Source organism: Danio aesculapii, chromosome 3 (genome assembly GCF_903798145.1).
Source record: "Danio aesculapii chromosome 3, fDanAes4.1, whole genome shotgun sequence".
In the NCBI taxonomy this organism is placed as follows: domain Eukaryota; kingdom Metazoa; phylum Chordata; class Actinopteri; order Cypriniformes; family Danionidae; genus Danio; species Danio aesculapii.
Window position 1 is genome coordinate 12,900,727 of NC_079437.1, and position 27,685 is coordinate 12,928,411.

The following is a 27,685-nucleotide window of genomic DNA, read 5'->3' on the forward strand; positions in this document are numbered from 1 at the left end:
GAGCGGACTCTGCGCTATGACTAGCTCTAAAACTTGATTCAAATTTATCAAAAATATTATTATTAATCAGAAAATCATTCAGCAGCACAGACTCAATCTTCGCTAAAATCCTTGAGAGTTGAAAAGTTTGGATGCCAGTTAAGTAGGAATTGTTAAATAATTAGGGAAATTACCATCAGGTGCAATTTTACATTATTTGTAATTGGGCAAAACGGTAAAATTGCTTTTACTTTTGTTTGGAGGACTGAGGAAACATAGGAAAATCTAGGAAATTGTAGGCTGGCCTCTAATTTTGAGCTTTGCTGTGTGTAACACAAAACATAATCCTCCCATTTCATGTTTTTTTCAGACAGTCAGATTCAAAATGTTATCCTGCATCTTAACTTTACCATGAACTAACTTGAATTCGAATTAAAAAATAAATGGGATTTCAGGCAGACATCCAGATGCAGATGAATGGACTGTAGATTAACTAGACTCTTAAAATAAATGCCAATATGTTTAGTATTTACAATAAAACTGTAAAGAGGAAGAAGGAACTAGAGTAGTTGGGAATGAGCTGTAGAAGCCGCTGTGTACACACTTCAAATCCGGGAGCTCAAACACACACACAGACGAGCGCGTGCACGCACTGTCACACTTTCACACACACAAACACATCGACTGAGTTTGTTACAGGCGCCTTTCCACTCGAGGAAGCCACGGTGGATTTACCGGAGCACGACACGGGATAAAGCGCCGAGTGAAGGTAAGAACTTCGCTTCAGTGTAGTGTTTGTGTTTAACACTAATTTCCTGACGGTCACACACAATTCTCTGTCTCTGGATAGGAAAACCACAGCAGCTTTATTAACTTTGGCTTGAGCAGGATATGAAATGTTTACATTTGATCACTGGAACATCGTGATGATGTCATTGTTTTAGAACGTTCGCTTAAAGTTCCATAGAACGATGTGCTCTGGTACAATACAGTGCCATGGAATTCTTCCAAGTTACTTTGGAATACTACCATGTAAATATAGCTACACTAAGTACTCTACCGTTGATTGTTTTCTGTTAAGAAGGACAGTTTTATAGAATGAAGTTATGGGATGATTTTTAGTGATTGTCACATCTGAGAGAGTAACCTACCAAAGTGAATCGTTTGTCCTGTTTTATCCTGTTGTACTGGAACACAGTTGTGGTGGACATCTGCCAGACGATCAATAGACAGATCAGAGCCATGGTAACCAGAGACACTGGCCCTCAAAACACCATTTGGCCCTCTGTTGTAAGTGATGAAGATTTTACTGGTTTATAGCCGAGGCGAAATTTTATCCCAGTCTCTGAGGAATTAAAAAGAGACTTGATATTGTCATGGCTGTTCGATCCTGTTGTGCTTACTGCTGTGTGCATTTGATGTGTTTCACTGTCTAATTGATGCACATGAGGTAAGATGTTTTCAGGACAGTTAAAAAAGAAATTGGTAAAATTTCTCCTATACTATTCATTCCTTCGACTTAGTCCCTTTATTCATCAGGGGTTGCCACAGCGGAATGAGCCACCAACTTAGTCAGCATATGTTTTACACAGTGGATGCCCTTCCAGCTGCAACCCAGTATTGGGAAACACTCATTCACACACACACATACACTATGGCCAGTTTAGTTCATTCAGTTCACCTATAGCACGTCTTTGGACTTGTGGAGGAAACCGGAGCACCTGGAGGAAACCCACGCAAACATGGGGAGAACATGCGAACTCCACACAGAAATGACAACTGACCCAGCCAGGACTCGAACCAGTGAACTTCTTGGTGTGAGGCGACAGTGCTAATCACTGAGCCACTGTGTCACCTCTGCTATACTAATGTTTAATAAAATAACCTCTGCTTATATGTGAAGATGCATTTGGAAATTCACATCACACCCCTTCCCAATTCAATAGTATATGCCTGCAGACTTGCACATGCAAGCTGAGACATGCAATCTCAGACATGAGCAATTCCATGCAATCCCATGTGCACATCACGCGCTCCTCCATTGGAAATGACTACTGACACGCTGAGCTTATTGGCATTACTAAGCTTGGCATTGCTTCCAAGGCGCACGCTCAGCAGCCACGTTTTAATAAAACTATAGTGCTTCATACTAAAACTACCTACCAAACTTTTTTTATTATTATTGATACTGACAATGGTGTACGGTCAATAAATACCGATATCGATTTTATCTCCCAGCCCAAATTCTAAACATTTTAAAGACGTATTATAATCATCTATTTATCTTTAATATTAGAACAAAAAATTGCAGATGAGCAAACACTCTAATAAGTATATCTTTCAGGTGTAAACACTAACATCAAATAGATTTCTATCAAGAGACATCAGAGACTCATTTTACAACTTGAAAAAAGGAGCACGATAGGTCCCCTTTAAATGCAAGGATCTAATGTTTCAACTAATCTTTTGTGAAAATAAATAGTCAAAATATGGCAAATGATATGTTTATGTAAAATTAAAAAACATATTTGGTCTGGCCTGCTCTCGATAAACTATAGAAGTTAGTTCCTTAAACTGTAGTTTGACTTGATTCATTCTAATTTTAGAAGGTTTTTAACATATCATACTGCAAAATTATACATGCACACAATGATATTCTCTCACTTGACAATTGCATTACATCGTGGTCACAAGCCTCTTTAACTACATTGAAGCCTATTGACTCAATATATAAACAAGCAGTTAAAATTATGGACTTAAAGCCTATGCGATGGCATCATTGTGAAGTTTTATGTAAACATAACCTTTTTAGTTTTGATAGTTTTATTAAATTTAATTATCTTAAATTGGTTTTTAAATGTTTAAATAATCATGTTCCAATCCTGTTTTCTGATTTAATCAGTAGACATCAAACCTCTCACAGAGCCACACGGGCAACTGATAATGGTGCCTGTCTAATGCCAAAGTGTAAGACCTCTTTTGGCCAGTCTGTTTTCTCTGTAAGGGGAGCCAAACTGTGGAATGATTTACCTGTTAGCTTAAAATCAGAAAGTAATCTAAATATTTTTAGTAGGGTTCTTAAAAAGTGGTTAAAAGCAAAAGAGCAGTGTTTGCACAAATAGTCTACTGTTAGTTTGTTGGATCATGTCGCATTTGCTTTTGCCTTTGCTCCAGTAATTTTATGTAAAGAATTATGATGCTGTGTATATGTTTTTATTATTGTTCCATTTTGTCAATTTTGTTCAGCCTCCTGTGGACAGGTGTTGAGAATTTGAGAAACTTGCCAAAACACTTAAACAAATGCATTTGGTTGTCCAGTGTAATTGTGATGTCCATGTCAAATAAATAAATAAATAAATAAATAAATAAATAATATGGAGGGAAAAAAACAATTTAAATATCTACTACATCTTTTTTTATGCTGTAAATGTCATGTTTTGCTGTAGATTAGTCTCTGAATCTGCTCATATAAAGGGGGGGGGGATCCATACAGTCTATAGCATAAGCATTATTGATCTGTGTTCCTCGTGGGACCAGTGAGATGGGATTCAGTCCAATTACTGATGGACGTAGAGCTGAGCTAAGTGCCATTTGTTATAAAATCATTCAAATTGGGCTGTAAAATGAATGCTGAGCATGTATGCATGTGTTTTATGGTTTTGTGCAGATAGATGCACATTTGGAATGACAATAAATAAAACCGCAGCAATGTTGTTAGGTGGATTTGGATGGCCAGTCATGTTGCTAAAAGATTATGAAATAAAATCCACTTTTGACATCTTAAGTCCTCAGTTTTAGTATTGGAGAGCCTTGTGCTTAGCATGTGACAAGACTTAAGATTCTCCGCTAAGACCTTAGAAAATAGAGTTTTAGGTAACCTTAGTGTCTCATTTGAACAGTGTAAAAGTAAAACATGTAAAACTTTGCTAAAAGAAATTGTTATTAGAAATTAATAAATCAACAAAAATATATATACTTTTCCAATTTTAGGAGTTATTTCAGAGTGTTGTTAAAGAGCCCATAGTATGGGTTTTTGAGAATGACCTTCCATATAGTGTGTAACACAGCCCTTAGTGAAGTGAAATATCCATCTAAGGCTTAAATCTGAAAGTAGACAGTTTAAAACTATTGATTCATTTATAAACCCCTCCTAGTGCTTCAAATGAATCGCCTTGATAATGAGTCTTTAGCCGTTTCAGTGTGACGTAGATACAAAACTTAAGCCCCGCCCAGTTGTTGCGCGCAAACCTGGGAAAATTTAAATCTGGGGCCCCGCCCACTAGCACAGTAGCAAAGAAAAAGAGGCTAGACACGCACTGTAGCAGACGCTGGTTGAATCAAGTCACGCTGTGCTCAGCTGGATATTATTGGAAGTGTGAGCGAAAGTTAGTGTTGTTTTCTGTACCCAATGATGAAACTGTAAAGTGTCAGTGGGTGAGGTTTATTTTTGCAAAAATACCTCAGCATTATAGCCCAGGCTTGTGCAGTTTATAGCCCCCATTGTACACTCTTACAATGGGGTATTCGTCGGCCGTTTGTTAAAGGAAGGATCAGAAAAGACTATTGATGTAAGGGACTTTATCAGTACATGGATCATGGATCAGTTTCTTCCTCCATTTCACAAGTGTAAGTAACTGCATTACCATTGTTGCCTCCTTGTTTACTCTAGCTTGCAAATGATGTATTTAGTTGTGTTTTGTTACTCGTAACCGCTTGTACTGTATCTGGTTAACTCTTTATATTCTCATATCACGTCTAATGCCATGTTGAAAACGCGACGTGTGCTGCTTTGTTTACGGATTTAAATGCGTTTGTGAGCTCTCGTTCCACTGCCATTTGTCATTGCTATGGCCACCTTCAGCTGTTCTTACACGCGTGCAACGGTCAAGTTTCAGAATAGTTCAGCTTTTGCCGCTGTGTGGATTAATACTGAATGTGTGTCACGGTTAAGAATAGAGCAATATGCTGGTGTTTAACTGCACACACATACCTGCCAACATCTGTCCCTGAACATCCGGGAGACCAGGGGGGTTAGGTTCGGGGTGAGGTGTCTGAATAACACTCAGGGCCGAGCAATCTGAACTGGCGCTCTAGGCGAACGGCAATCGCACCGCCCTCAACCATAAAGTAAAAAAGAAACTGGCCGCGGATGAAAGTGAGGACCGAGTGGGAGGAGGTGGGTGGGTGTCGCAGATGAAAGTGAGGACCGGGGGGTTCGCGGACGGCGCCCTCAATATTCTGCCACCCAAGGCGGCTGCACAGTTTGCCTTTATGGACGCGTCGGCCCTGATAACACTGTTGAGAACCGGGTACTGTGTACTATGATGTTAGTAACAACTATGAAGCATGTTTCAGGTGGCACTGCTATCGGATCCAATCCGCTTGTTAAGTCGTGACGTATCAGTGACGTATGGAATACTGTTTCCGGATCCAAGCCGCTACTCATTTGAATTGAGAAAATATTTGTTTATGACCGCTTATTAGTCCTATCACACTTTAAAGTGAATTTTAAATAAAATCATGGTGTACACAACAATTTCTGGACTTGCTGCATCACAAATACCAAAATTTTACCAATTTATCAAAAATTTATTGTGATTGTGATTTTTCTAAAGTATTACAGCGCTTTGTTAACCAAAATTATTACCATTTGATGAGTCTCCACATTCAGTCTGATAGAGTGCTTGGACCCGGAAGCCGCTTTGCGTGATGTCACACTTAACAAGTGGATACGAATGTTGGCGACCCGGGGGTTTCACAGACCGTACCAAAATGCTGAGGACCGGGGGGTGGTTGAAATTACGGGAGTTTTCCGGGATGAATAACAAAATGGGTAGGTGGCTGGAGATGGGTCTGAAATACAGGAGTGTTGGCAGGTGTGCTCACACATACACTATGCACTGTGACTACTTCAATATTGTTGATAGGAATTTCACTCTGTCTCAGGCTGAACACTGTCGACCAATCGCAACAGGCTGTCATCAGACCAATTAGCGCAGATTAGCTTCGCTCTAAAGAGGGGTTTGGGAACAAATGAATCGCTGAAAGATTCATATGGGAGTCGCTGGGATAATTAGGTAAAATAAATGCATATTATGAGACCATGAATGTGTTTTTTGACCTTGCATGCATATTAGCATGTTGTTGGAGACCCTTAAAACCAAAATATGACCCTTTTTAATGTATAATAAGGGCTCTTTAAGTGGTCAACACAGACATCAATTACCTAACACTAACCTTTTGGCACAAAAAAAATCATATTCTGGAGGTTTTAAATTGACCCCAGAGGAAAAAAGGTGTTATTAGAGAAAGGCAGATATTAGGGTAACACAAGTGTTAAAAAAAAGAATTGTGTATGTTTTTTGTGCAATTTCTAGAGTGGTTGTCTACACATTCTGTGCACACACACGTTTCCAAAGTGATTTCTGTAAAACATGGCTCTCTTTAATGCATTCTATGCATTCGTTTTTGTTGGAGCAGTTACTACTTAAAATAGGAAGGCGTTTCAAAACCTCTCGAGAGTTTCTTGTCAACTTGCACAATCATTTTGCAACTCTGCCCTACACTGTAAACCTGACCGTTAGGATAAACCACCAGTCACAAACTACTCAATAGAAAAATAGCAATTTCGAGCGCACGAATATCAGAATAATTATTCACCAAGCATAAAACACGAGCGTCTCTTCATGAGTGCCACTTTCAGTACTCCCTCCACAGTGAATTACTATTGCAAATGAGTTCAGATTGATAATACCTAACAAGTGCTCTCCAGACAATAGTGCACTCTCTTTGTTGTAACATCTCCACCTCTGGAGAGGAGCGTCTGCCTGCCTTTTAATGGGTCTGCAGGTTTTGTTCGTGGGCCCCGTTGTCATGGAGACGCTCTCCATCAGGCCACGAGGGTCTGAATGATCAGTGTTTTATTTCAATTTCCCAAGAGTTCTCCTGTTAGTATGAGCTCTCCTCTTGGTGAAGATGCAGGTCGGTGTGGACGGTTGTGATCAGAGGGTAATCCCAAATCTCTTTTCAAACTAAAGTGCGTGATGTTTTTGTGAAGTCTGCATGAGATTATGTTTGTAATCTTTGTAACTTCTTTATTGTGATGTATTTCAGTTAGTGTGAGGCAGGGTATTTGATGAGGAAAAAGTGTTATGTGGGAGTGTTGTTTATTATGTTATTTCTTATCGAGTTTAAATTGTCTTCAAATGGGACAGCAGATTCAGATTAACATAGTTTTGTCATACAGTGCTTGGCATAACTGTGTACACCCCATTTTGAAAATGAATATTTTGATCCATTTTTCAGTGAATATGGGTAATATATATGAGTGCATTTAAACAAAACGGATTTATTAAACAGATATATGTATTAAAATAATATTTTAGTCAGCAAAAATCTTCAGAAATGGAAAGATAACACATTTAAATTCATGCAAAATATTGGAAGAAAAATATTAAAAAAAAAAAAATTCAACAAATTTTTCAACAGTTTTTTTGCTTCTTGATTTTTGCTCTTTATGAATTATTTTTCTCTTACATATTAATTTAGTATGTATATGCACAATGTATATGCACAATAATATTGTAAAGCTTCCTATAGAAAATATTCATTTAAATGAGAGATTTAAATGAGAGGGGTGTACTTATATATGCTGAGCACTGTATAGTGTGTGTATATATGTGTGTATGTATGTATGTGTATATATATATATATATATATATATATATATATATATATATATATATATATATATATATATATATATATATATATATATATATATATATTTATATATATATAAATATAAACATAAATGGACCACAAATCTTAAGGGTAAACCAATCTAAATGCTGAGATAATTGCCTTTAAATAGTCTAAATTAAGTGTTCAGCAAAGCATATTACTAGTTAAAAAGTGAGTTTTCATTTATTTCATGTGTTTACAATGGGAAATATACAAATATCTTCATGGAACATGATCTTTACTTAATATTCTAATGCTTTTTGGCATAAAAGAAAAATCAATTATTTTAACCAATACATTGTATATTTGGCTATTGACAAATATAGCTGTGCAACATAAGACTGAAGAACATAGATATATTAATTATATTAGTAAATGTTATATGATGATAAATAATTCATGTATATAATGTACATATCCATGTATAGATGTGTCTTTCTCAACATTTATTATTCTTATTTAATGTTAATTCAAACATTCATTCATTCATTTTCTTTTCAGCTTAGTCCCTTTATTAATCTGGGGTCGCAACAGCGGAATGAACCGCCAACTTATCCAGCACATGTTTTTATGCAGCGGATGCCCTTCCAGCTGCAACCCATCCCTGGGAAACATCCATACACACTCATTTACACACACTCATACACTATGGACAATTTATCTTACCCAATTCACCTATAGCACATGTCTTTGGACTGTGGGGGAAACCGGAGCACCCGGAGGAAACCCACGCGAACACAGGGAGAACATGCAAACTCCACACAGAAACACCAACTGACCCAGTTGAGGCTCGAACCAGCGACCTTCTTGCTGTGAGATGACAGCACTACCTACTGCGCCACTGCGTCACCAATTTAAGTGTTCACTAAAATGTTTGTAGTTAATGCATAAAACTTTGGACTAACCATCATTTTTTATTAAATTATGCCAAAGAATAAGCAATGCTTAAAATATTTCTCCATTGTTATTTATTTGATACATGATGAAAATACAAACATAAAAATAAAACTAAACAAAAAAATCTGAAAAAAATGTTGTGTGTAACTACTGAAATGTATTTATTACTTTATATAAAAGCCTTTTTTGGTGATGGCAGCTTTTAAAGTTGACTCATATGGAGAATTAAGTCACATGAATTGTTTATGTGTGATTTCTTTATTTTTAATAGTGTGTAACAATCTTGACGGTTCTGTGGGTTTCATTGATCAAATCTGATTTATTTTGTATTTTCTATTGGATTTAAGTCAGGTGATTGGCTGGGCCATTCTACAGCTTTATTTTCTTTCCCTGAAACTATTTGAGAGATTCCTTGACTGTGTTTTGGATCATTGACATGCTGAAATGTCCACTCTGGTTTCATCTTCATCATCCTGATAATGTAGATGTTGGAATGAAGCAGCTTATATTCATTTACAGTGATGAAGGGCAGAGGGTTGCTGAAGAACTACTGAACGATTTCAGCTGCTGTCTGGGCTTTCACTGCCTTCCTACACCTCCATTTCTTCATGTGTGCAATACTTTTTTTCCTGTGTCATTTCATTTTATTACACATAACCTAATTTGTAAACTAATTAATATTATTTTGTTTGCATATATGGATTTCGTTGGTTGTTACCAACATCTGGTGAAAAATTCAACCCAGCAGCACCTTTAGAAATATTTTTGAAGACATGTTGAATGCTTATTTCCCCCACTCTATATTAGTTGATGATATGTTCACTATTGTATTAATCAAAAACACTAAGGGTAAATAATTGTAGACAACTTCTACATCAATAGCATATTGAAGTGATTTTGCCAATAGCATTTATTTAAAACTTTGAAATGAAAAGTGAAGGTCTGCTTTTCTGTCTTTCAGATGGCGTCAGTGACTGACTCGCGTCTTCAGCCATCACAGAAAGATGCTGCAGACCAAAACTTTGACTACATGTTCAAACTCCTCATCATCGGAAACAGCAGCGTTGGTAAAACCAGCTTTCTGTTTCGATACGCAGACGATTCCTTCACTTCAGCCTTTGTCAGCACGGTGGGGATCGACTTTAAGGTCAAAACTGTGTTTAGGAACAACAAGAGGATTAAATTACAAATCTGGGTAAGTTTGATCATCTTAAATTAAAAAAAAAACTCTTCATACTTCGTTGGCGTTTACGTATTGCAAGTTGCAATAGCTCTGCACTGTAAAAAAAATCTGTAAATCTTAATGTAAATCATAACTTGGCTATCTTAGTTAATTGTGTTTCAAACAAGCGGCAACCTCCCGCTCTCCCTCGTGAAGCTAATATGGAAGTCACTGAAACTGCAATTCATCGAAATTCTGCTAGTCCTGGCTCCATAGTAGAGCACATTTCTATTGACCCCACTGTTAAAATGGCCAACTTTACGGCAGAAAAAAAAGGTGTTTTCTGCCTGGTACAAAAATGATTTTGGTGTATATAGCTAATATTACACTTCAACTTTTAGGGGATACATATTTTTATAACTCCTCCTTTTCATTTATATTAAGACTGCATAATTAAAGACGTAGCCAGTTAAGTGACAGCTAGGCCTCGCTGGTCGCTATGACCTCACCTCCGCTGATTAGCCGCTTAACTCGACATATACATCCTATTTTTGTTTTGTTTTTACATAGTCAGTTGTGGCTTTACATAGTCAATTGCCTTTTGAAATTATTTCATGATTATATGTCATACTGTTTGCACTTAATTGTTCTCACAAACCATTCATGTGGCCTCCGTTTCCCAGGTGAGAGAAATTATATACTTAATAAATGTATTTGTGTTACTTAAGATCATTTATCAGTTATATTTTTCTTTAGACCTGTAATGTACTCCAGAATCTGACAGATTGATTCGCTGTAGGCTCTAGAACAGTCATCTGAAACACTGTCATACAGTGTTATGCCTGGAGTTCATCAATAGTCTTGAATTCACTAACACAGATCTGAAGTATTTGAAAGTAATTCGCGTTTTCCTCCTGTAGAAAAACATCATAAGAGCAATGCTCAGTGGCTCAATGTATTACAACAGTGTTTTTAAAAGACTAAACACTTTATTGAAATAGTACACAACCAAGCAGAAGTGGTCAGAACATAAATGAGTCGCAGGTAATGAAGTATTAATCGTTTCTCCCAAAGAAAAGCCTGTATATGAAACTTTCCCAAAATAATAAAAAGTTGTACAAGGAAGGTAAATTTGTTGCATGTATTGACATAATAAATGCAAATATCAAAAGTTTGTAACTTATATACAGTATTTTCCTTCTAAGAAAATTTTCCATATCCACCCAGAATATCCTCGTGTATATACAATTACAAAACATGTGGACAATAGATTCCTTTTCCATGCAACAAAAATCACAGAAATAATCAATATCCAAATTAAATCTCTCTAAAACCTCTTAGCTGGATATATACAATACTTATAGCTTAATTTATGCTCTTCAGTACCTATGGGTGACGCCACAGATATATATATATATATATATATATATATATATATATATAGATAGATAGATAGATAGATAGATAGATAGATAGATAGATAGATAGATAGATAGATAGATAGATAGATAGATAGATAGATAGATAGATAGATAGATAGATAGATAGATAGATAGATATAGTCCATATTTTTATTACAGTCTAGGGTTTCAGATTTTTTTGTTTATAGAAGCTGTTTTAAGTCAGATTAATGTAACTTAGGTTTGATAAATTAAGGTTAATTTAGTTAAATTACAAATTTAAGGCAATCATGCATACCTGTCAACATTGGGATGTGAAAATAAGGGATTTGCCCACCATAATAAGGGATTCAACCGACACCCCCCCCCCCCCCTTACAAATTCCCAAATTACTAAATATGTTCATTTGGAGCTGCTTTGGTTTAGATATCTTTTATTAATTTTTCAATTTTCAAATGAGAAACAACAACAATACAAACCCCAGACCCATACCAACCCAACAGCGGGATAGCGCTCACTTTAGCCAAAAATAAACAAATATGCAATTGTACATGTAGGTTTAAATACAAATTATTTGGAGCTGTTTCAATATAAATAAACAGTTAAATGGTCAGTAATATGTTTTATTATTATTATTATTTACAAAAGAAAAATTAAATGGTATACATTAGCAGCAAATAGCAGCAAATACATTAGCGAACAGTTCAGCTTATTAAAATCAATAGCTATTATAATGAAATAGATTCAAGCTATCAAATCTTATCAGCAGTTTCTTCACTGGATAACTCACACATTCTGATTAAAGAGCAATGAATGAATCTCTTATTTAAATTTTTTTCATTTGATTGCATTAAATAACAGGTGTCACTTTAAAAATGCACAGATCTAACGTTATAATGAAAGCTTTCGATTGCTTTCCTAACTTTTTATGCTCATTTAGGACGAAATTAGTTGTGTTTGATAAAAACCGACCAAGATCGACATGTTTAGATATTATTTTTATTATTAATTATGTCTATATATGTCTGTTTAAACACGCACCCAAAACCTCGCTTGTACAGAATCCATCAATTCATCACTATGGAGCGCGTCAGCTGACAGTCACGCACCGCTATATGACTGTTTTGAGGATTGCATATGAAGGGGAGACGGCACCTGTAATGAAAAGGGAATCCTGCCAGTTTTATATTTATTTCAAAGTGTCTTCGTGCCTAAACAAAGCGAAAGCACAGAACAGACTCACATTTAAGAGCAAGGGCTGGCTCCTGGTGGTTCGGCGGTATGGGTTGCGAAAAGGGAGGCTCGGCTCTTTAATGTTTATTTGCCATCCTTCAGAGAAAGACTGAAAATATGGGAGAAATACGAGGAAAAAAAATTTACGGGATGATAGTGGGATATGGCACTCAGATGGCACTCAGAAATGCACAATGGTTTTGAGGTTTTTGTTTAAACTCTGTTGTGCCTGAATGCTTACACAGTCAGTCACAGGCCTAAAAACACATGCAAATGATGAACTTTCACTCCGTTACGGTTGATTACTACTCTGCAGTGACTCCGCAAATCACATGTGTTTTTTTCCCTTTGTTGTTCCTCGCTTCTGGTTTGCTTGGTTTAGGACTTGTGGAGCTGCGCATCGATGGATTTGCTCTTCAGTGTATGAACTTTTAGCTGTGAAAATTAAACCACACTGAACTAAACTAAACTAAACTTCAACTAAAAATCTAGACTTTACTAGAACTTCTATGTTTAGCGCTATAAAAGTAAACATAAATTGAATATAACTATAATAATGAACTATATAATCAAAATCAAAGTATAATAGTTAACTATAATCCCATTGTATAATCTCACTATTGGACATCCTGCAATGTGACTATTGCAGGTGCACACATTACGATATCAATCCTGTCACTATATATTGTGCAGCCCTAACAGCTTTAAATGTGCAGTTCACCCAAAAATCTAATTTAATGTTGGGGGAAAAAACTGCCATTGACTTCCATAATATTTTTGTTTTATATGGAAGTCAATGGCTTATTTATTTCTTCAGAATATCTTTTGTTTTCAAAAGAAGAAAGAAATTCATAAAAATTTATAACCACTTGAGTAAATGGTGAGGAAATATATATATTTTGGGTGAACTATCCCTTTAAGGTTCAGATGATCCTGCATGTTTGTGGTGTCAAACTAGACAGGCAGATTTGCAGATGCAGCTTAAAGGATAATATTATGTGCTGCAAAATGACCAGCACAGACCTTTAAGATCATTCTTCACCTTCTGAATGTACTATGCTTCGTTTAGCCTCAGGATCTGAAGGTCAGTTCACTGGTGTTATTCAAGTAAACCGCAAGTATCATCCGAAGATGCAATGTCAGTTTCTGTCTGGTACGGTGGTGTGAGTGGGAGTCGGTTCATTGCATTCTTCAACAGCTCAGATGCAGCAATCATTTCCAAGGTTGTGGATTAATGCCAAATAGCATGATGATTTCTGCATCAACTATACACTGAAAACCGCCTACTGTTAACTGCTAATACGGCACACATTGCATTGTATTATGTAACAATAAACAATTACAGAAAATAAAAATAATAGTGTTTTTTTCCACTTGTAACAGTAGTACTTTGGTACCATTAAGATATTGCTGTTTTTTTTGTTTTCTCCGGGTTCTTTTATTTATGATATTATTTTTGTAGATGAACACTTACAGGACTGAAGCAACTGAGGTTTAAGTGATTATACATTTAGAAACTTTTAGAAAGTGTTTTGTGGTGTAAAAAGGGTTTTATAGATGACGATGAGTCAGAAATTGACCCCTAAGACAACTGTTGTACTCTTAATGTGTACAGCTCTGATGAAAGCAGACATTTTCATTTCAGGAAAAGTCCCTAAATTTCAGTAAATTTTTTTTTTTTATTATTATTTTTTTATCATGCACAAAAGAACATTTACAAAGATACAATATAAACAAAGAGACAATAAAGGGTTAGATAAAATTTCAGCAAATTAAACAAGTTTAAATAATTTACATCAGGACAGAGTTTTACATACAATATAATTGTTAGGAGTTCACATACAAATCAAAGTCCCTTCTGAAAATATAAAGTAAGGGTGTTTCTATGGAAATTTACAATTATGGAGGTAAAATTTAGCCAGAAAAAGCAATAAATTAATAAGTGATGTTTTATAAACAAATTTCGGGAGGAGCACGCGCAGAAGTTTCAGTATCAAATACGTCATTGACAATTATTCCATTATCCAATCAGTTCTTGATCAAACCCCTATATATACCAAAGCTGTCTTACCTGCAGCATCTTACGACTTTAGCATCCCTCCACCACCCCGTCACCTCACCTCTTAAGCATTACAATCCCGGGGAGAGCGTTTTGGGGCCGGGCTAGATACTTGGCTCGAATCCCAATTCCTTTCTGTTTCCTGATAAGAGGAATAACTCGAGTTTGGGTGTCTTCCCCGAGCTCAGAGCCCTTTTACCGGACAGCACGCCAAATACGCTTTATTCTGAAACTATTGCAAGTGTGAACTCGCATACATGAATACATTTACAATGAGATGGATCTTAGTTCAGAGAGTAACCAAAGAATACAACTTTTGGGGAAATACCAATAAAACATTGTTTAGGTTTACATTGTTTAGGAGTTAAAATGATTGCCGGAAGTCAAAAGGAGGGTTAAGGAGTCACATGATGTTTAAGTAGATCCCATGATCAAACCAAGTTTCTGTAAAGTAATAGCAGTATGTTGTTTTAAATATCACACCATCATTTCCATTAAAAATATAAATCAAATATTGGGCTGTAGCAAACATTCATTCATCATTCATTCATTCATTCATTTTCATTCGGCTTAGTCCCTTATTTATCAGGGGTCGCCACAGTGGAATGAGCCAACTATTCCAGCATATGTTTTACACAGTGGATGCCCTTCCAACCACAACCCAGTACTGGGAAAGACCCATACACTCTCAGCTTCACACACACTCATACACTAAGGCCAATTTAGCTTACCCGATTCTCCTATAGCTGGGCCCACACAGAATCTGCGCGCCCAGAAATCCGCAGATTCCTACAGATTTTTAGCCCATCATTGAGTCTATGTATTTACTTGAAAAATCTAGATAAATGTAAATTTACACTCATTTACACATTTCATAACATGATTGTGATATAACAATAGTAATATTAAAATGTTCATATGATTTATTTGCAACACATTTTGTAAAGTAATATTTTCAGTCTGTTAGTAGATGTATTATATGGGAGACTTGCTTTGTTTACCAAATCAGTGGATCTAATTGGATTTGCATTGTAAACACTAAATAAAAGGTATTATTTTTTTATTTCATATGTTAAGTTTTTCTTTATGACACTCCTAAAATCGTTTCGCATAAATCTGCAGATTTGTTTTACAAAATTTTCAGCAGAAATAGCAAAATATATCCGCAGATTCTGTCTGGCCCTAGCGCATGACTTTGGACTGTGGGAGAAACCAGAGCACATGGAGGAAACCCACGCGAACATGGGGAGAACATGCAAACTCTGCACAGTAATGCCAACTGGCCCAGCCGCGACTCAAACCAGTAACCTTCTTGCTGTTAGGCAACCGTGCCAACTACTGAGCCACCGTGCCGCCATCCATCAATTCTTCATTTGTTTCTCAAGAAATTAGCATTTTTTTTAATCCAATTTCTTTTCAAGTGTAGATGCATATTGGAAAATAAGGAACTGACTGAGCAATTCAACGGTACTGTTGTTATTCAGGGGTGGCTGAAGTTCATGGCTGTGTTTTCAGCAGTGCATTTACTCTAATGTGAGTTATGGCTGCCATCCAGTATTAGAAAAGTGTGTGTGTGTGTTTCTGATATAAGCTCTTCTTGGCCGTGCAGATCCTCTGTTTCTGTCAGCCTGTGACTGGAACAACATGTAGTTTAATAACTAAAAAAGTTGAGCAGATGCACTGTTAGAGGTTACAGTACATTTCTAAAGCTCTCTCCACTCATGAATGTTTTATGCAGATTTTAGAAATGTAAATAGGCTTGGGTTTGAAGATCGGTGGCGGATAACTGAAAGGTTGTGGGTGCAAATTCATAACTTAAAGTGATGGTTCATCCAAAGCTGAAAATTCTTTCCTCATTTACTCATTCTCTACTTGTTTTTAGAAGTATTGGAAACCAGTAAGGGCAGCATCATGGCTCAGTGGTTAGCCCTGTTTCCTAATTGAGTGGTGATTCAACGTGACAATGTTTATTTAAATTCAGCATTTTAGTTTTTAAAAGCTAATTAATTAAATTAAAAAGTAACTCTCATTACATTTTCAAAAGTAACTTAAATATTATTACTTCTTTAAAGTAATAATATTGTATGTGTTACTTAACTCATTATTTCTTTCAAAGTATTGCATTACAATATTAAGGTTATTCTCCCAAAAGTAACAAGTTCCATTGCTTAGTTATTTTTTATGGAAAGTAATGCGTTACGTTACATTTGAGTTACTTTTGCGTTACTTTTTATTACCTGGCTAAGGCTTGATCTCTTTCAGAACTTAATAATGAACACTTTCTCTCATTGACTGCATGATTCATTGTGACTATTTCAATTGAAATTTAGCATTTTATTTTTTAAAAGCTAATTAATTAAACTAAAAAGTAACTCGCATTACATTTTCAAAAAAGTAACTCAAATATTATTGCTTATATTTTGAAGTAATGCGTTCCTTTACTCGATACTTCGAAAAGTAATATTATTACATAACTCCTGTAAACGCCCCAGGTTGGGCAACTTGGAGGAGTTCAGATCACCCCAGGTACGTAACCTGGGCATAACATTAGACCAGAACATAAATTTGATAAACATATCTCAAAAGTGGTTGGAAATGGTTTCTACCAACTCCGCCTTCTCTCTAAAATGAAATCCTCTCTTCCTTCACACTCTCTAGAAATTGCCATACACGCGCTTATAACCTCCCGGTTGGACTATTGTAACTCTCTCTATTTTGGGCTGCCTGAGTCTCAGATTGCTCGCCTACAATTAGTGCAAAACCCAGCAGCTAGATTTTTAACAAAAAGCCTGAAATATGCACGTCACTACTATTTTGAGGTCTCTCCATTGGTTACCGTTGACACAAAGAATCGAATTCAAAATCCTTCTTTGTGTATAAAGCCCTACATGGTCTGGGTCCTCAATATTTATCCCAACTGATTGTTATTTATACTCCATCCAGACACCCTACTCAAAAATAGGGGCGAACGTGCTTTGCCATAGCAGGTCCTCGCCTCTAGAACGCGCTGCCATTAGAACTAAAATAGGCTTCGTCGCTGCTTATTTTTAAGTCTAAATTAAAGACTCATTTATTGTCTAGGTCTTTTGAAGAATAAGTCCTTCCCTTGGGGAGGGGGAGGGGGTTGGGGGGGGAGTCCTGTTCTTAATCTTGTTTAGTGCTAGTGTGGTCAACTGTGGTAGCATCTTTTAATTAGGCAAAATCTCTATTTTATTTTTATTTTTTTGCTCTTTTTATGGTTACACTCTCTGTGTTCGTTCCTATTATTTGCCTATCGCTGTTACTGTTTTTATGCTCATTGTTTATTTGTTTTTTTTTTCTGTAAAGCACTTTGTGCAGCCTTGTGGCAATTGGAAACGTGCTATATAAATAAATTGAACTTGAACTCGCTTTACTTGTAATACGTTACCACAACACTGTTGCCTTTAACATTGTTGTCAAAAAACACAGGACTGTTCAGTAATCAATTTTTGACATGTTTTTTAGCCAATGTTAGATGTCAATTTGATGTCATTTTGACATCAAGGTATTCAATTAGCATCAAATCACTTTGCGTTTTTGACATGCTTTTTGTGTTTTGGTGCCAGCTAAGGAGTGTCAAATTAAATTCCAGGGAGACTTTAATCTCTCAGCTTTGACATGTTGTTTGTATGTATCTGACCTTTAACCTTAGAGAAGTAGTAGAAATATAATTAATAGTAAAAATGTTTGCGTAATTATTGATAAGTTATGTTTTCTATTCAGTAAGTCCGTTTTTTTCCTCCTGCTGTGAGTCATGAATGGATGTGTAAACCTGTGTGACTGTGACTGTGTGTTTGCTCAGGCAACACTCGTCCTCTCTGATGATGGAGGCTCTTCATGCTAATTTTGTTTGGCCAATAGCAGGTTTCTAAGCGACGCGGCTCAGTTGCTGTGCCAACTCAGATGAGCTGTCCTTCAACATGGCTGGATGATTTTTAATTCATTTAATTCTGAAACGGCATTATTACAATTATAAACAGAAGTGTCATCAGCACAGAATAAGATAGAATATGTATAATATTTTAACTTGATATACAAAATATAATCAAGTACTATATATATATATTTATGTAATAGTATATTTATTTTAAACGTACAGTTGAAGTCAGAATTATTAGCCCCCCTGTTTATTTTATTCCCCAATTTCTGTTTAACGGAGAGATTTTTTTAAACACATTTCTAAACATAATAATTTTAAAAACTCATTTCTAAGTGATTTCTTACAGATTTTTTTTATTTCTGCCATGATGACAGTAAGCTGAATACTAGTATCTTGAAAAATATCTAGTCAAATATTACTTAAAGTGACATTTAAAGGCTTACCTAGGTTAATTAGACAAATTAGGATAATTAGGTCCAAGTCATTCTATAATGATGGTTTGTTCTGTAGACCAGTGTTTCCCAACCCTGTTCCTGAAGGCACACTGACAGCACACATTTTCAAGCTCTCCCTAATGAACATTAGATTAGACTAAGAATAAGATAAGAAAGGGTCAGATAAGGGAGACATCCAAAATATGTACTGTTGGTGTGCCTCCAGGAACAGGGTTGGGAAAGACTGCTGTAGACAATCAAAAAAAAATGCTTGTGGCTAATAATATTGGCCTAAAAATGGTTTTAAAAATTTTTAAAACTGCTTTCATTCTAGCCGAAATAAAACAAATAAGACTTTATACAGAAGAAAAAAATATTATAGGAAATACTGTGAACATTTCCTTACTCTGTTAAACTTCATTTGGGGAAATAATTGCAAAAGGAAAACAAAATACACAGGAGAGCGAATAATTTAACAGAATTTTGTATAAATTCTGCAATTTTATTTTGAACAGTTGAAGGCAGCATTATTTGCCCTATACAATTACTGTATATAAACAACATAATGTCTGATTTTTATAAATTATTTTAAAATACTTTAGATTTAAATTTGTGTGTACAACATACCTCTTGATGGTGTTTTTTTTTACCTTGTATGAAATTATTCACCCCAAAGTGAAAACTCATTTACAGTACTCGTTATCCACTTGCTCCAAACCAGTTTTAGTTTCTTTCTTCTGATGAACTGAAAGCAAGATATTTAGAAGAATGTTTGAAATATGTGAATAAATAAACAAACAAGCAAGCAAGCAGCCATTGACTTCCATAGTATTTTTTTGTTCCTACAATGGATGGCAATGACTCCTTTTTCCCCAACATTCTTCACAATATTTTCCTTTGTGTTTCATAAAACTCCTAAAGTAGAGAACCACTTGAGTGTGAGTAAATGGAGAGGAAATATAGTCATTTCAGATGAACTGCCTCTTTAAGAATTTAATTAATTAGATGAACTAAATATTTCAAATCTAAAATCATTCTGAATTTGTCAAGACAAAAAATAAAACGGTAGCAGCTCTCATCTGCCATCTCCTGGTTATAGAGGGTAATAGCACCTTTACCGTCACCACCACCACTATCATCATCATCAGTCATGTGTTGAATTGTGATTATTGCCTGCTGCTGTTGTTCAGGACACGGCGGGACAGGAGCGCTACAGGACCATCACCACAGCCTATTACAGAGGTGCAATGGGCTTCCTGCTCATGTTCGACATTACCAACCGGGACTCCTTCAGCGCTGTTCGGGACTGGTGAGTGACACACACATACAGTACACACACATGCTCAGACACTTGTATACATGGTTGACAGGGACCCACATAGGTGTAACATATTCGACGCTATAAAAATTGAATTTCTGGAATACCATGGATTAATAAAAAGTCTAGTATGGGTGTTTCCCAGTTATGGGTTGCACCTGGAAGGGCATCCGCTGCGTAAAGCATATGCTGGATGAGTTGGCAATTCATTCCGCTGTGGTGACCCCTGATTTATAAAGGGACTAAGCTGAAAAGAGAATGAATGAATGAATTAAAGGTCTATTCCAGACATTGAAAGTTTGTGTTTTTGTGTGTGTGTGAATGTGTGTGTGCAAGTTGTTTAACATCAGGAATTTTTGTTCATGATTTTTGCTTACCATTTATCAATATTTGCGCTTATTACATTGTTTCGAGTGTTATACAATTTGTTATGCTTAGGCTATTTTTATTGCCACCAGCAATCAAGTGCAGGTCATCAGACTATAGCATACATTTTTTTGTCTGCTTAGTACTCAACCAGTCACTTCTGGGTTGTGTGATGAATTTTTTTGATTATCGTAAGCTAAAATGACCTTTCTCAAAATTGGCGGCGATATTTCTGGCATTTCTTGTGTTGTCTTGCTGTGTGTTATGTGAAGGGGCGCTGACAAGGAAGTGCGGAACCAAATGCAGGTTTATTAGAAGAATGGTCAACACAGGGGCAAAACAGATGTGTCAGTCGCGGTCAGTAAACAGGCGGACGGTCAAAAGGCAGGCAGCAGACAGGAATAAACAATAATACAAGGCAAGAAAAACACGCTGTAATGTTCACAATACAGCTAAACAAGTATCATCACTGATGCGTGTGTGCTTGCTCTTTAAATAGTCCTTGTAATCAGTCCATAATGATCTGTATGTGAGTGTAATCAATAAAAACTGGAACTGGTGCGTGTGAGCGGTGCATGACTGGATATGTAGTCCAAAAAACAGCGGATTTGTTGCTCTACAGCAATCTGCGTGTTTACCAGTGATCTGCAAGGATTCGATCGCTGGTGATTGTGAAACTGTGAAAGTTTCTCTAGTGCTTTAAATTTGACCATTTGTCTTATATTAAAGGCACCTATTTTACCTCTTTTTCAAGATTTTAGAGTCTCCAGAGTGTGTCTGTAAAGTTTCAGCTCAAAACACCCATCAGATTATTTATAATGCCTTTCAGAACATTGGATATTCTGCTCTAAACACAATGTAGCTGTTTTTGTTGCCTGTGCCTTTAATGCTAGTTCTACCCTACTACATTATTTAATGCATTGTTGGAAAAAAAATAAATGAATGAATAAGAAGCCAGTCCAGGAGACCCGAACAAGCAGAAGAATTTCTTTATTGAGACATGTAGGTTTATCTGCAAGAGCCTACTGGAGTCTCTTACAGGTCTGCAAGTTTTATTACAAGTCTGTAATCAAGTCTAAAGTGAGTCTATAATAGGTTTTTAGGAGGAGGGGGGTGGCTAGGTGGAGATGGCCAAACAAAGCATGTAAATGAAGTCCTGGGGTCAGCAAGGTAAACAGCATTTTCCTAGCCCTTATCTCATCCACATACTGTAATAGTAGAATGCAGTGATCAAATGAAGTATTGGAGTCAGCAGGGTTAACATTTGCCCAGCCCAAATCTTATCAAGTTTATCAGCAAATGGGTTATTTGGCCTGAAAGTATCACCCAAAGACAAAAGGCACAGTCGTTAAGAGCCTGCCCGTAGTATTTGCATCCCTTTGGCTCAGCCAGTGCTCAGGAAGCAAGAGGTTTTTAATCGTTCTCACACCCTAGCTGGAGTTTTGAATGAAATGAGCTAATTAAAAACCAAAGAATATGAACTTTTCAGTTAGATATAGATTGTTAATTTGAAACTAATTATTTAAATGTATATTTGCACAGCATGAATGACTCTAAATGATCGAAATGAAGAAAACCTAAAATCTCTCTAACAATACCATAAAAATCTGATTCCATCAAATATCAGAAAAACAAAACACCATCAAAAATCAAAAAAAAAAAAATCATGTTACAATGTTTGATACAACGAGCATAGATTGTTAAAATAGGCTTTGGCTAAATGTGCATTGCGATAGCGTGCCAACATGTCTAAATGACTGTTTCTATGTCAACTGGCAGTATCACACACACACACACACACACACACACACACAAACACAGACACACACCGGATGAGCACTTTCAATACCCGCCAACACTCCCGTTTTTCCCGGGAGTCTTCCGTATTTCAGACCCATCTCCCGTTTTGTTCTGTCTCCCGGAAAACTCCCGGAATTTAACCCCCCTCAGCTTTTTGGTACAGTCTATAACATGCCCGGATCACCTCCCCACCACTCCAAGCCCACCCCCCTCCTCCTCAGCCGACACTGCACCCCCCCATCCCCTCGGCTCCCGGATTTTCAGAGGCAAATGTTGGGAGGTATGGCACTTTCTGTACACAAAAACTAATGTTATTTCATATAAAACAATTTTTTAATGAAATCTGAGGCTATTAAAAAAATAACAAGCTCTAAATTTTGCACCATTTGTTTGATTTTGCGTTCAGTGATCAAAGAATTGCTACATTCCAGAACTGCACAACACAATCATTCATTCATTCATTCATTTTCCTTCGGCTTGGTCTCTTATTCATAAGTATATGATATGTTTTCGCAGCGGATGCCTTTCCAGCTTCAACCCAGTACTAGGAAACACCCATACACACTCACATTCACACAAGCACTCATACACTACAGCCAATTTAGTTTATTCAATTCACCTAAACTTTGTCTTTGGACTGAATCGGAGCACCCGGAGAAACCCACGCGAACATGGGGAGAACACACAAACTCCACACAGAAAGGACTCCTGGTCCATTGATAATACTGGTTGAGAGCGTTTAGTGTTTCTGTCCTGCCTGTGTAGGGCCACGCAGATCAAGACGTACTCGTGGGACAACGCTCAGGTGATTCTGGTGGGAAACAAGTGTGATCTGGAGGACGAGCGGCTCATTCCTACTGAGGACAGCCAGAGACTCGCACACGAGCTCGGTGAGGGGACACACATTACAATAATTGATCTGAATAAATAAATAGCCAGAATGGGGTTTTTTTGTTTGTTTGTTTGGTTGGTTGGTTGGTTTTTTTTTAGTTTTTTTGTTCTTTTTTGTGTTTTGTTCTTTTTTTTTTTTTTTTTTTTTGGGGGGGGGGGGGGGGGGGGTTGCTTTGTTTTGTTTAGTTTTTAGTTTTTTGCTTTTTGTTTTCGCTTTGTTTTGTGTTTTGTTTAGTGTTTTTTTATTTTGTTTTGTGTTGTTGTTTTGTGTGTGTTTAGCTTAGTTTACATTTGTTTTGTTTTTCTGTTTGTTTTACTTTTGTTTTGTCAATATTTTGTTTTGTTTAGTGTTTTGTTTTGTGCTTTGTTTTGTTTTCGCTTTGTTTTGTGATTTGTTTAGTGTTTTTTTATATTTTGTTTTGTGTGTGTTTAGCTTAGTTTACATTTGTTTAGTTTTTTTGTTTGTTTGTTATGTCAATACTTTGTTTTGTTTAGTGTTTTTGTTGTTTTTTGTCTTGTCTGTTTTGAGTTTTGTTTTTGCTTTTTGTTTTGCTTTTTTTGTTTTTGCTTAGTTTTGTTTTTGTTTTTGCTTTATGTATAGCGTTTTGTTGTTGTGTTTTTGTTGTTGTGTTTTGTGTGTGTTTAGCTTAGTTTAGATTTGTTTTGTTTTTTGTTTATGTCAATACTTTGTTTTTAGTGTAGTGTTTTTGTTGTTGTTTTGTTTTGTTGTTTATTGTTTTGTCTTGTTTTGAGTTTTGTTTTTGCTTTTTGTTTTTGCTTTGTTGTATAGCTTTTTGTGTTTTGTTTTGTTTCTTTTGTTTTTGTTGTTGTTTTGTGTGTGTTTAGCTTAGCTTGGATTTGTTTTGTTTTTTTGTTTTGTTTTTAGTTTTGTTTTTGTTTAGTGTTTTGTGTGTGTGTTCTGTTTTTTTTTTTTTTTTTGTGATTTGTTTTATTTTGTTGTTTTGTTTTTGTTATGTTTTGTGTGTGTTTAGCTTAGTTTAGATTTTTTTAGTTTTTGTTTGTTTTGTTTTAGTTTTGTCAATACAGAAAAAAGCATTCATTCATTCAATAGTTTCCTGGATTATTAAGAAAAAAATGATCCTGTATAATTTATAATTTGGATAATTGATAATTAATTTAAAAAAAATTGTAAAACAAGTTCTATTTCTAAACAAGTAATTTTAAAGATTATTTAATCTTTACTTAAATGAATAACAAAGTATATTAAGATATAAAAATACATTAATTTATTACTTTTTCAAATTATTAATCACACACACACACAATTAGAATTATTAGCCCTCCTGTTAAATTGTACCTGTATATTTTTCCCCCAATTTCTGTCTAATGCAGAATATTTTTTTCAAAATTTCTAATCATAATAGTTTTAATGACTAATTTCTAACAACTGATTTCTTTTATCTTTGTCATGACCGTACATAATATTTTACTAGATATTTTTCAAGATTCTAGTATTCAGCTTAGTGACGTTTAAATGCTTAACTAGGTCAATAAGGCAAGTTTATGTAATTAGTCAAGTTGTTATATAACAGTGGTTTGCTATGTAGACAATAAAATACTGCTTATAAGATGGGCTAATAATGGGGGCTTCCTATTTACTATAATCTTTTATGTGAAGCTGCTTTGACACAATCTACATTGTAAAAGCGCTATACAAATAAAGGTGAATTGAATTGAATTGAATAATATTGACCGTAAAATGGTTTTAAAATTGTATTCTAGCTGAAATAAAACAAATAAGACTTTCTGCAGAAGAAAAAATATTATAGGAAATACTGTGAAAAATTCCTTGCTCTGTTAAACTTCATCTGTGAAGAATTTCTTAATCAGATAAAATATCACTTGAGGAATATTTGAAAAAGAATAAACGTTGCACAGGAGGGCGAATAATAATTAAAAAAAACATTTACATGAGAAACTTGATGTTTTTTTCTTTACTCGTCTGTGCAGGATTCCAGTTTTTCGAGGCGAGCGCCAAAGACAGCATCAACGTGAAGCAGGTGTTTGAGTGTCTGGTGGACGTGATCTGTGACAAGATGACCGAAAGCCTGGACGGAGACGCCGCCGTGTCCAACCATAAAGACTGCAGTCTGCAGGACGCGGCTGATGAAGGACACAGGGCCTGCGCCTGCTGAAAACACACCTACAAACCCTACAGAAAACACTGTGCATTCCTCATGCTAGCGCTGCTGTGGTTTGTTGATGTGTACGGAGTATCATGATGACGTGGATTGGGCTCTGCGCTGGTGATCTACGTGACACACCCGTCGCAAAACAACTCCACACACTGCAGGTTCATTCACAGTTCTCACATCTTTCCCTCTAACAGGCCTCCCTTTAAAGGTTCTTTTTGCATGTGTTCCTTTTTTTTCAGCTCATTATTATTGAGATAAATGTTGCAAGTTCTGATGAGCTGATGTGTGTTTACTCTTAGGAAAAATCCTCTCAAGTGAAGCTTTCTGGAAGTTTTGAGAATTTTTTTAAAGGGATAGTTCACCCAACAATGAAATTTACTCACCATTTATTCATCATCAAGTGGTTCTAAAACTTTATAAGTTTCTTTGTTCTGTTGAACACAAAATAAGATGTTTTTAAGAATGTTGAAAACCTGTAACCATTGACTTCCATAGTATGATAAACAAATACTGTGGAAGTCAGTAGTTATACGTTTCAGCATTTTTCAAAATATCTTCCTTTGTGTTTAGCAGAAAAGACACTGAAACAGGTTTTGAACTAGTGAAGATTGAGTAAATGATGACAGAATTTTCAGTTTTGGGTGAACGATCCCTTTAAGTCTTTCTTCATATTTTATTCTTGATTTGATTTTGACAATATCTTGTGCTTATTATAAAATTGCAGAGGCATTTTGCATAATAAAATAAAATAAAATGGAAATTGGTTGTAATACAAATAAAAGAAGTGTTTTTGCTCATAAATTGTTCATTCTTTGCTAGTTTTTTAAATAATGTTGTCCTAATTTGCTATAAGGAGTTAACAACCTTTATACACTCACTGGCCACTTTATTAGGTACACCTTACTAGTAACGGGTTGGACACCCTTTTGCCTTCAGAACTGCCTTAATCCTTCGTGGCATACATTCAACAAGGTACTGGAAATATTCCTCAGAGGTTTTGGTCCACATTGACTTGATAGCGTCACGCAGTTGCTGCAGATTTGTCGGCTGCACATGCATAATGCGAATCTCCCATTCCACCACATCCCAAAGGTGCTCTATTGGATTGAGATCTGGTGACTGGGGAGGCCATTTGAGTACATTGAACTTACTGACATGTTAAAAAAAACTGTTCGTGCTTTGTGACTTGGCTCGTTATCTTGCTGGAAGTAGCCATCAGAAGATGGGCACACTGTGGTCATAAAGTAATGGACATGGTCAGCAACAATACTCCGGTAGGCTGTGGTGTTGACACGATGCTCAGTTGGTACTAATGGCCTCAAAGTGTTCCAAGAAAATATCCCCCACACCATGACACCACCACCACCAGCCTGAACCATTGATACAAGGCAGGATGGATCCTTGCTTTCATGTTGTTGACGCCAAATTCTGACCCTACCATCCAAATGTCTTAGCAGTAATCGAGACTCATCAGACCAGGCAACATTTCTCCAATCTTCTGTTGAGCCTGTGTAAATTTAGCCTCAGTTTCCTGTTCTTAGCTGACAGGAGTGGCACCCGGTGTGTATTCTGCTGCTGTAGCCCATCTGCCTTAACGTTGGACGTGTTGTGCGTTCAGAGATGCTCTTCTGCATACCTCGGTTGTAACGAGTGGTTGTTTGAGTTACTGTTGCCTTTCTGTCAGCTCGAACTAGTCTAGCCATTCTCCTCTGACTTCTGGCATCAACAAGGCATTTGCGCCCACAGAACTGCTGCTCACTGGATATTTTCAGTTTTTCTGACCATTCTCTGTAAACCCTAGAGATGGTTGTGCGTGAAAATCCCAGTAGATCAGCGGTTTCTGAAATACTCAGAACAACCCGTCTGGCACCAACAACCATGCCACGTTCAAAGTCACTTAAATCACCTTTCTTTTCAATTCAATTCAATTCACCTTTATTTGTATAGCGCTTATACAATGTAGATTGTGTCATAGCAGCTTCACATAAAAGGTCACAGTAAATAGGAACAGTGTAGTTCAGTTTGTAGTGTTTAAGTTCAGTTCAGTGTGGTTTAATAATCACTACTGAGAGTCCAAACACTGAAGAGCAAATCCAACGATGCGCAGCTCTACAGATCCCGAACCATGCAAGCCAGTGGCGACAGCGGAGAGGGAAAAAAGACTTCACTAACTGGCGAAAGTGAAGAAAAAAAAAAACCTTGAGAGAAACCAGACTCAGTTGGGCACGACCATTTTAATTTCTCCGCTGGCTTTCTTCCCCATTCTGATGCTCAGTTTGAACTGCAGCAGATCATCTTAACCTTGTCTACATGCCTAAATGCATTGAGTTGCTGCCATGTGATTGG

General features: G+C 36.3%; 1 protein-coding gene across 1 annotated transcript; it reads left to right on the top strand.

Annotated features, from left to right (window-relative positions):
* Positions 1-369: 369 nt before the first annotated feature.
* On the top strand, positions 370-26,954 carry rab3db (RAB3D, member RAS oncogene family, b). The gene is made up of 5 exons (XM_056453169.1): positions 370-748; positions 9,581-9,814; positions 19,999-20,117; positions 23,058-23,182; positions 25,155-26,954. The coding sequence occupies exons 2-5, from the start codon at positions 9,581-9,583 to the stop codon at positions 25,337-25,339; spliced, it is 663 nt and encodes a 220-aa protein (XP_056309144.1). The 5' UTR covers positions 370-748; the 3' UTR covers positions 25,340-26,954.
* The last annotated feature ends 731 nt before the right edge of the window (positions 26,955-27,685 follow it).